The sequence below is a fragment of the Sminthopsis crassicaudata genome, chromosome 2 (assembly GCF_048593235.1).
Source record: "Sminthopsis crassicaudata isolate SCR6 chromosome 2, ASM4859323v1, whole genome shotgun sequence".
In the NCBI taxonomy this organism is placed as follows: Eukaryota; Metazoa; Chordata; class Mammalia; order Dasyuromorphia; family Dasyuridae; genus Sminthopsis; species Sminthopsis crassicaudata.
In genome coordinates, this window is record NC_133618.1 from 47,145,383 (window position 1) to 47,156,108 (window position 10,726).

Here is a 10,726-nt window from a genome sequence, read left to right on the forward strand (position 1 = left end):
TGCGCAGACAGTGTTAGCGGCGGCGGACGGTGGCGGCGGGAGGTTCGGTTGTCGCCCGTTGGCCGCGAGGCGCCGCGTTCGGCGGCCGCCATTGCAGGTCAGGCCCCGGGCGGGGAGTGCGGGAGGGGGAGCGGAAGGGGCCCGGGAGGCGAGGGCCGGGGCTTGGGGAGGCGCGGCGGCGGGCGGGCGAGAGCGAGGGAGCTGGCGGCCCGGGGAGGGAGGGAGGACGGCGCGGGAAGAATGGCGGGCTCGGGGAGGCGGGAGGGGCCGGGGTTGAGGCGAGGCGGCGGAAGCGAGCGCGGGCGGGGGCGAGCGCGACGGAGCCGGGGCGGGGGCGGCGGGGCAGATTTCGCAGGCCGCGTCGGGCCAGGCCGGGGATCTGTGGGCCGAGGAGGGCGCAGGAAGGGGGGCCGAGGCGGAGCACAGGGGGCCGGGCCCGGCGCGGGGCTCGCAGGGAGGCGGGCGGGCGAGCGAGCGACACGTGGGTCGGGGGAGGATGAGTGCGTGGGAGGGCGGCGGGGCGTGCAAGGCCGTGTGACCGAGGCGCAGACGGGGAAGGGACCGGGAACCCGCTTGGACTGGGGATGCAGGAAGTGGAAGACCTAGGGGAGGAGAGTGGACTCAGGAAGTGGAGAGGAAGGGAGGAGGGGGCCGAGAACTCTTCCCCCCCCCCCCCCCCGCCCCAGGGACAGGGACTGTGGTCTGAAACGGGGGGAGGGGCGAGCTCTGGGGACCGGGCTTGAGGATCCTCGGGTGGAAAGTAAATCCTTCTCGGAGGAGGCAGAGGCTTGGCAGGGAGAAGGGGGGGGGTCAAAGACGCGGAGCTAGTCCGAGTAGTGGAAGGTTTGGGTAAATACTGGAGTAAAACTGTTGGACAACCTGGGTCTGCCGAGGCTGTAGTTGATCCTGTGGAGAAGCAGTCATAAATATTCCCACAGTGTGTTGTGAAAGTAACACGTGTATGCAGAGTGTCCACGCACATTTTTGAAACCATCCCTCCCCGATGAAAAGTTCTGAAACATCCAGCTCCACATGTACATCACAGCCCTATGGGGGAGGGGGGACAGGGTCTGCCCCTCCACTTTTAGCTCCTACAAACCTGTCAGCAGACAGCATGCCTTTGGATGCTCAGCAGCCTATTTCCAGTCACAGTACCATGAAAACACTGCTAATAAAAAGAGTTCATCTGCTCGTCTGTGTTTTTAAACCACACGAATTTTTCATTTTTGGAGGAAAGCACATGGAAAAGTTGTTAATTTTTAGAGTAGAAGTTCATTTTGACCTTTCTGTGAAGCAATCTGGGAGTAATGCAAGCTTCATTTGGCTATTTCTCAGTGTAATTCCATCATTTTACTGCTGAGGAAACTGAGACACAAGTTCAGTAATTGGCCCAAAGTTCCACATGTAGAAAGTCAGTGAGGTGGGATTCAAATCTAAGCTCTGACTCTTAATCCAGCAGCCTTCAAACTACTCATCACTGTATTCTGAACCTACTCTAAACGAGTTAAATGAAGTAACTAAAGAAAGTTCTTTGCAAGGTGTCTTTCACGTAGTACTATATAAATGTTAGCTATTTTAAGGAGGTTTCTAGAGAAGTACAGGGAAAGTTATTAAGATTAAATTCATTTGCTCTTCCAAGTAACAGTTCAAGGTGGAGCCAACATAAATTGTTATATACAGTTTTTTCACAATAAAATTGGAGCACGTTTTCCATGAGAAATGTATTCTAAAGCCAAGATTTTTTCATGAACTGTGTAGGGATTAGAAAGAGTTAAAAATTTTTTTGAGTTGACAAATAATTGAAAGTTAAAGTTGATATTAGGAAAAGGGATGCACGATCACGAAGTGAAGGAAGGATTATCATGTGAATAATTAAGCAAAATTTCCTCTAAGGATTTCTTTTAAAATTTGTCCTTCAGGCTTTGTGTATAGCACCTTTTCCTCCAGGGCAATCTTTAATTAACTTGTAAGTGCTTGTTAATTCTTGATGAACTCATTGACATGAGTTCTATTTTACTTTTTAGTGTTCTCATTTAAAAATCTGAAGTTTAGGGAGAGTAAGGGGCAGTTTATAGGTATTGTCTATTTAAGTCCACTTTGTTCTAAGAAATCACAAATTTTAGATTGAATACTTTAATTTTAGGGAACATGTAAATATGCAACCATTTTCTATGATAGCTCACTTCTAAGGTTTTTTAAATGAAATTAACAATTTGCCAGAATTTAGTGAACCAAGAAGCATTTGGTATTTTTGCAGCCAGGAAAGATATTGTTAGGTCCTGATTGCCACAAAGAATAAATCTCCTAAAGTGATGACATGTATTCATGTTCATAATACTTGAAATTATAAATATGTAAAATATGGCATAGGATTTTTTTTTCCCCCTCTGGCCAACTGACAAATACAGTTAACTGTTTCACTGTAAATCTGATCTCAGACACTTAACACTTCCTAGCTATGTGACCCTGGGCAAGTCACTTAACCCCAACCTCAAAACCCCCCCCACAAAAAATCCGTTTCACTGTCCTTGTGCAAATCAATTAATCTTAACTTGGACATTAATGCCTTATAACCACATTCTTTTAAGATTTTTTTTTTTATCCCCTCCCATAGCATCTAGCATAAGTATCTTGCTTCCCTTTCAGTGCCTTAGGTACTCAGTAAATGATCCATGAATGAATAACATGAGAATGAAGTTAATGTTTATAAAGCATATTGAAAATTTAAATATCAGAAGGAAATAGAGAAATGAAAAATGTTTCCTGAAATATAAGTTTATTGTAATTAATCTTACCCAGTGTACTTGAAAGCCTTTTTTTCTTTTTTAATAAGGTTTTTTTTTTAACTGCTTTTTATTATTCGATATTTTTTTTATCTCCTATGAACTGGATTTACTTTATGTTGGCTTGACCATTAGCTCAAGGTCTGAAACTTAAGTCATACCCTTAACAAAACTGAATTGCCACTCCTAAGAACAATAGATTTTTGCTTTGTAGGGAAAAACTAAAGTGGATTTGAGGGGCAATTCCACAGACTTGTTTTTAATTCAGTTGTATAACTTAATGGACCTATATAATTGTGCATCATTACCTGTGAAATGGTGTCACTTTGCTATCACATATTTCTGTATAGATCAAATTTTATGTGCTTCAAAGGCTAGTCTTAGTTTATTTTCCCAGGTTGAATAAAGTTTGAAATATAAGTAATTTGGGACTTAGAAATCTTTTTTTGTCAGTCGGTTTTCTTTATAAATGCTATTTTTTTTTTTAAACAAGATTTAACTTGTTCTCTATTCTCTGTGCTTTTTTCTTTAGATATGCCTTCATATTACATTCTCCTTTCTAGAGAGGCAGAAATTCAACTCCTTTTGTTCTTCAGCCCTCCCCTCTCATTACACCCTAAGCAATTGAGTAAATGAGCTATGAGCTTTGGGCCTGCCCAAACCCTAAAGAATAAAATATTTAGGTACCAGAAGTAACAGTAGATATCAAGAAATAAGGAAGGGAATAGACAACATGTAGTTTTATGATCACAGGAAATTTCTATATTCTGAAGGAGAGAATATTCTTTGCCACTTAATTGTATTATGTCCTATTATTTTGGGCAACAGATAGTATGCACAGGAATATTCCCAAATCAGACTTGATATGCAGTAATTCTGTAATTTGTTCTAGACTAGCCGGAAATGACAAATGTTAGAATACCTAAGCTGAGTTTTAGTCTTTAGTATTACTTTTGCCATAAGTTCCAAGATGTGTCCATTGCAGACATCCATTTGTGACAATGGTATAGAGAGAATTGGGACTTTGAGGTTTATGTCAGAATGTGTCCATCCCTATATCACTTAGCTTCCAAGTTGTGAATGAGATAGTAAGGGCCAAACTTGACAATGAGTAATACATTATAATTTCAGTATATTTAAGTGCTGTTGTGTATAGTCTTGGCCAAGTCATTAAGTCTCTGTGAACCTCAGGTTCTTCATCGGCACAAGGGAGAGATTGTTTAAAATTTTAAAATTAGGGGATCATGAAAAATGCTCTCTTCTCTGATTCTAAATCCTGTGATTTCTTTTACTTTCTTTTGAATACAGTTGTAATGGAAAGTTAGCCTTTCAGAACAGATGCCTAGATTATTTCTATGCTGTAGTCTTTGAAGTTTATAGTTGCTAGGCAATAGTTTTACGGTTTTTGTCTATCCCTCATCCTGATCCATTCAGTGACTACTGAGAACATCCATAACATCTTCCCAATAAGCAAGTGTTTCAAAATATTCTTTCTGGGTTGCTATTCAGCCAAGAAGCAAGGCAGGTTAGGAATGGCCCCACAAAGTGTGGTACACACTGTATCTTGAATGCTTATCCACAATCTTCTTAAGTATACATATTTAGAAACTGATTTTTGTTCCATTAGGACCCTATGCTGATTTCCAAAATTTCTGGTAACCATATATTTTGAACTCCAAATCTAATCACATAGTTTGACTATCATTGTCAGGTAGTCAACATTGAAATTAATACCCAGAAATCTGGAACATAGAGTTGTCTTATCTGGCTGCAGAAAACAAAAATGTTAGTTGCTGCATTTTGAATTGAAAAAGCTCAGTAGACTGTTAAGAGAAAATTCTTTTGTTTTATCCCCTGAATACTCCGCAGTGTGAATATATCTGCACAGATATGTTTTTTTATACTCTGACTTACAGACATTTAAAGTAAAAAAAAGAAAAGAAATCAATCACCATAAAGTTATTTAGTGGCTGGGTGATAAAGTTGAGCACTAGATCTAGAGTCAGGAAGACCTGAGTTCAAATCTGGTTTCACACACACGAGCTGGGTGAGTCATTTAACTTCAACTTCAGTTTTTTCATTTGTAAAATGGGGATAATATATATTAAGACCTCCCACCCAGGATGATTGTGAGGATCAAATGACCTAAGATTTGTATACACTATATAAATGCTAACTATTAAAAGTACCTCTAATAGACCTTGATGAGCCCAGAAATTTTAGGAAACCTCCCCAAGTATGTGACATTTAGGCTTTTAAGCTATTCTCTTTTAGAAAGTTAAAATTCGCTGTAATTTATAGAAAAGGAGTGTTTCTGTAGAAATAATGAATTGCTTTTCAAACTCAGAAGTTTTTTTTGTTTTTTTTTTAGGACTATCATTGTTATTTTTTTTACTTTTAATTTCCTTAGGCTATATTATTCTTCCTAATTAGTTGCCTCATAAGTTTTCTGAGTTGAATTCCATCATATTCCTCAGAAACTAGTTTTAGTTCAAGTCCCAATGAGATTGTTAGATGTTTTGTAGTGAAAGGAAAGTTAGACTTGGAGTCTAGAGACTTGGGTTTGAGTTTGAACAATTAATAATTGTGTCATCAGGTGCAAAAGTCTTTACCCTCTCAGCCTCAGTTTCCTAATACATAAAAAAAAGATAAAGCTTGCACTAACTGTTTTATAGGGTAGTTATAAACAATGCAGTATTATTTTCTCTGTTATACTTTTACTCGACACTTATTTGTGGTCATTGTTTACCCCTGATAATTCCTTTTCATGGTCCCTTTTCTCTCATGTTTGTAATTTGAAATCTAATGAAATTGCATGAATCAATTTCAAAAACACTTGTTTGCAGAACTAATGAGAAAATGTACAAAGTTTTTGAGTTTTGTCTATTTTCTCATTAGTTCTGCAAACAAAAGTTTTGTAATCTTAGAAGTTGATGCTTAAATTTTTTTTGGTTCCCCCCCAATGAAACATAGTAGGCAAGTGTGTAGTATGATTAGGCCATCCATTTCAAAATGTGTTGTTTATTCTCATTGTCATTTAAACATTCTCTGGAACAGTACGCAAATTTGCCACAAGATGACACTGTTGTATAAGACAAATCTCAGGACATACATTTGCTTTCCCTTGTCTGTGGGAAATGATAAGAACTTTAGATGAGATGACTACCCAAAATATGTGGCAGACTATTTAAAATGACGCTACAGACATTTTCATAACTCATCTTTTCCTGGAGACTTTTTGTGTTTTAAAATAATCTGCTGACTGTACAAAGGAGGAAGTCAATGAAGTTTTACATTGTATCTCCTGCGAAAAGTCAAAAGTGTTTTTTTTTGTTTGTTTTGTTTTTAATTCTTTCTATTTGGAAAAGAAGGAAGCTTCAGGTTTTCCTTATACAAATTTTTTTCTTTTCTCTTCTCAGCTTTTCTTCAGCTTGCTTTTCTGAGAGTAAAGGCTGATGGTGCAAATTGTGATTTCCAGGTGAGTGAATCCATGTTGATGATTTTTTCCATTGTGGGATGAATAGTTGGGGTTGGATAAGTTTCATGATTTTCTCAAAGAGCTAAGATCCCAGAGTGCATCTGCGCAGATCCTTGCATTTCAACCTTTAGTTCAGTGCCTAACACTAACCACTTTCCAGTAAACTTGATCAAAAAGAATGGCTGAGCCTTTTATGGGAGGTATACTGCCCATCCTTCACCCCTCAAAAATATTGTAACCACCAGCCCTTTGCTTGCAGTGCTGGGGCTGGAGGCTTGGCAGAATGGGTGCTGATGGAGCTACAGGGGGAGATCGAGGCTCGCTACAGCACTGGATTAGCTGGAAACCTCCTGGGAGACCTACATTACACCACCGAGGTGAGGGGGCTTTCCTTACCCTGCCTAACGCCTCAGAAAAACAAGCCACAGTAAGGTGGCCCTCCCAGAACCCACAGTGGGGACTGCCCTAAGGTTTGTTATGTGAGGTCTGGCTAATGTCCTCAGGAATCCAGTCATGCTCCTACCCTACCTCTGAAGCATCAGAGAAGTTTTATTTTGGGGTAACTGGAGAGGTTGTATCTTTAAAAAGGAATATGTAGTTTTCTTTGTGACTGGGAAATGCACAGGGCTGGGGAGGTAGTCAAATGTAGCACCTCAGTGAGATGCTGTGAGAAATGCCAAAGAGTAAGGCAAAGGACCTGAACAGATTGATAGGGTTGCCTGAGTTTTCTCTTACCCTGAACCTCAGGTATCTTGTGTTTTTTTTTGTTTTGTTTTGTTTTGTTTTTTTTTGTTTTGTTTTGTTTTTTTTTTTTGTTTTGTTTTGTTTTTTCTTGAAGGGAATTCCTGTGCTGATTGTGGGGCATCATATCCTATATGGGAAAATTATCCGTTTGGAGAAGCCATTTGCTGTCCTGGTAAAAAGTGGTTCTGGGGAACAGGAATGTGATGAAAGTGGCAAACAGACAGCAACTCGGTACCTAGTGAAAGCACTAATAAAGAACAAGATTCTCTTCAAAACTCGCCCAAAACCCATAATCACCAACGTTCCCAAGAAAGTATGAAAGAACCAAGGATTTTTTCTAGAGAGCGGCCAACTCCCTGGACTCGTGCCCCATTCCCACCCCGAGGACGGATGGACAGTTCCCTTGGTTCACCAATGGCTCCTGTTTTGAATGCAGGCAACACAATGGGGGTAAACCCTGATCCTTTTCTTTTGGCCAGTGTTCTTGGTGGAAATATGACTCGATTCCCAGCTGGCCCCCTCACCAGAAATCCAGCTCCTTTCCCAAAGCCATCTGGCCCGTTGGCCTCATGTCCGCCTTCCTTCCCAGCTGGTGCCCGTGACTCAAATGTGGTTCCTTTTCCAAGAGGGATGAATCCTCCAAGCACAAGCTCAGTTCCTTTCCCAAGGTCAGGTGGCCCACTTGGCTCAGGTCTAAACCCTCGAGCAGGTATTGCCACGGGTGCAGGTCCTATGTCTAACCCTAGGCCAGGTGGGCTCCCAGGTACAGGTCCTATGCCTAATCCTAGGCCAGGTGGGCTCCCAGGCACAGGTCCGATGTCTAACCCAAGGGCAAGTGGTCTTTTGGGTGCCGGTCTTGACCCCAGAGCAGGTGGTCTGGGCTCGGGTCCTGGTCCTGACCTGAGACCAGGAGGTTCACTAGGCACAGGTCTCGGCCCAAACCTAAGGACAGGTGGCCTTATGGGCACGGGCTCTGGTCCTGACCCTAGAGGAAGTGGGTTCTTGGGTACTACTGGCCCAGGTCCTAATTCTAGAATAGGTGGCCTGGGACCGGGCAGCCTGGGCGCTGGTGGCTTGGGACCAGGTGGCCTGGGCGCTGGCGGCCTAGGTGCGGGTGGCCTGGGCTCAGGTGGTGTTGGCACCAATAGCCTGGGTGCAGGCAATGTTGGTGCAGGCGGTCTAGGCACAGGTGGCCTGGGTGCAGGCAACTTAGGAGCAGGTGGCCTGGGCGCGGGCGGCCTGAATACAGGCCCAGGCCCAGGCCCGGGCCTCAACCTTAGAACCAGTGGTCTCTCAAACACAGGGCATGTCCCTGACCCCAGGGCAAGTGGATTTCTGGGCACAGGACTTGGTCCTAACTCTAGAGTTAGTGGCCTAGGTACAGGCCCTGGTCCTGGTCCTAACCCAAGAGCAGGTGCCCCGGGACCAGGCCCTGGTCTTAACCCAAGAGTAGGTCTGGGAACAGGCCAGGGTCCTAATCTGGATCCCAGAGCAGGTGGTGTCTTGGGTTCAGGAGCTGGTCCCAATTTGAGAGCTGCTGGTCTCATGGGCTCAGGATCTGGTCTTGATTTGAGAGCTTCTGGATCTCTAGGTATGGATCTTGCTCCCATTTTAAGGGCAGCTGGCCTTCTTGGAGCAAATTCAGCCCCTTTCTCACAGTCATCTGGAAATATGGGTCCAAATCCATCTTCCATGACAAGAGCAACAGGTCCTATGGGTCCAAACTCTGGTCCTGGTTCTAGGATAGTTGGCCTTGCAGGTCCAAACTCTTCTCCTATGCCAAGGGCTAGTGGCCCATTAGGTCCTAATTCAACTCCTTTCTCGAGGCCATCTGGCCCCTTAGGTGTAAACTCCACTCCCTTTCCAAGGGGGACAAATCCTGCAGGCTTGAACCCAGCAACATTTTCCCAGTCCACCAGCTCGAACCCACCCACTTTTCCACGTTCCACTGGTCTTCAGGCACACAGTACAGCAATTTTCCCAAGGTCATCTGGTCCCTTGGGCCCAAACCCAGCTAATTTCCCAAGATCAGCTGGACTGCAAGGCCCAAATCCATCTACTTTCCCAAGATCCACTGGCCCACTGGGTCCTAGTCAAGTCCCTTTCCCCAGGTCTGCTGCTGGTTCACTAGGTCCCACATCAGCAAGTGCTCCGGGCATAAACCAAGCTCCTTTTCCAAGGCCATCTGGTCCCATGGGTATAAACCCATCTTTTCCTAGGGTCAATGGCCCTATAATGAAGACTGTGGTACCATTTCCTAGGAGTGGAAGCCTTTCTGGCCCCGGCCCAACTTTTCCTAGACCAGGAGGCCCGTTGGCTGCAATGTACTCGAATGGAATGCTGCCACCCTAGAGACCACCCCCTCCCGCCTAGGCTACATTGGCTGCAAGGTACCACGGCTTTGGGCAAGATGGAAACGGCTGTGCTCTGAAGGCCACAGTAAGGCTTGACTTGATGGCCATTTCTTTCCACGGCTTTTTTCTCCAATGAAGATGGAATCTTCGATTTGCTTGTGAGACAAGGACTCTGGCAGGCAAGCTCAACCCTAAGGATGGGGAGAAAGACTCCCAGTGTCCTGTAGCCTGTGGTGCTTTCTCACTGCTTTGTGCCGACTTCTCTTTCTTACTCATTTCTTGGATTGTTCTCCTGGACTTTTCCTCAGGGATGCAAAGGCCTGCCAGTCCCAGCTCATTCTGTACTACCATCTTCCCTACCAGAGAAACCCGGGGTAGCTGCTTTTGTTAATTGTGTTCCAGTTTTCAAACATTACTCAGTAACTTTGTATAGAGCAGCTCTGACTGGATAGTCCTTTTCAGTTCTAAGTAAAGCTTATTTCTTTATGCCACAAACTGGACATTGGCCACCTCTGGAATTCACAGGAGGCCAAAGTTGTGAAGCAGCTTCTCGCCTGCCCTTCTTGCTACTGTTACTCCCAATCAAAGAACCTCAAGATTTTGAATTTGATGTTGGCTCTGGGACCTAGGGGGTGGGGGTGGGGGTGGGAGGTAAAAGGGAGGGGGAGGGGAATAATCACTGCTTTTCAGCCTGGTATGAAGGCATCGTTGGTGTTTCATTCTACAATATATCATTTCTTACTGTTTCTTTAATAAATGGGATGGGAGGTTGCTGATTTTGAGCCCATTTTGTTACCTGGCCCAAGGGTAAAGAACCTCACCCATGAGTTTTAATTGTTTTAGCTGAAGTTGGCTGTGAGCCTACATTCTCCTCTGTGTAGCTTGTCTAGCTGCTTTTGCTGTAGGAATAAGAAAGCTTACATTTGTGTTTGCTTTCTTACTCATCTGCCTGATAATTCATCAAGGATTTTGACCCAAATTACAATCTGACTTAGGTCCCACTTGTATATAACATCTTTAATATTGTTCCTGGGCTAAATGCACAATCACCTTTGACGGTTTTGTCAGTTAATGGACTGTTTATGTTGGAAATTATCTGGGAAAGTGGTTGGATGGCAAATAAACCAGAGAGATGGAAGTTAAATTTCAGTTCTTGTTCACTTAAAGACTCAAAACCAGTACCAAGCACAGTGATTTATCTTTGGCAAACTGCTTTGCTAAGAGATCAATGCTATGCTGTGGGGATGTATTGAATAGTATATTACTTGGCATACCAGTGTCTTTTAGCCCCATTTCAGTTTCTAGGTTTGGGGCTTACTGAGACACACCTAAGTTTTTTACACTGATTAAAAACAAGGGGGATGAGG

The 10,726-nt window shown here is 43.7% G+C and overlaps 2 protein-coding genes across 2 annotated transcripts; both read left to right on the forward strand.

Moving 5' to 3' along the window:
- Positions 1 to 17: 17 nt before the first annotated feature.
- Positions 18 to 10,503, forward strand: CHTF8 (chromosome transmission fidelity factor 8). Its single transcript, XM_074286126.1, has 4 exons — positions 18 to 97; positions 6,203 to 6,261; positions 6,521 to 6,638; positions 7,100 to 10,503. The coding sequence occupies exons 2-4, from the start codon at positions 6,239 to 6,241 to the stop codon at positions 7,322 to 7,324; spliced, it is 366 nt and encodes a 121-aa protein (XP_074142227.1). The 5' UTR covers positions 18 to 97; positions 6,203 to 6,238; the 3' UTR covers positions 7,325 to 10,503.
- DERPC (DERPC proline and glycine rich nuclear protein) lies at positions 7,321 to 10,503 on the forward strand. Its single transcript, XM_074286125.1, has one exon. The coding sequence runs from the start codon at positions 7,321 to 7,323 to the stop codon at positions 9,355 to 9,357; it is 2,037 nt and encodes a 678-aa protein (XP_074142226.1). The 3' UTR covers positions 9,358 to 10,503.
- Positions 10,504 to 10,726: the final 223 nt, after the last annotated feature.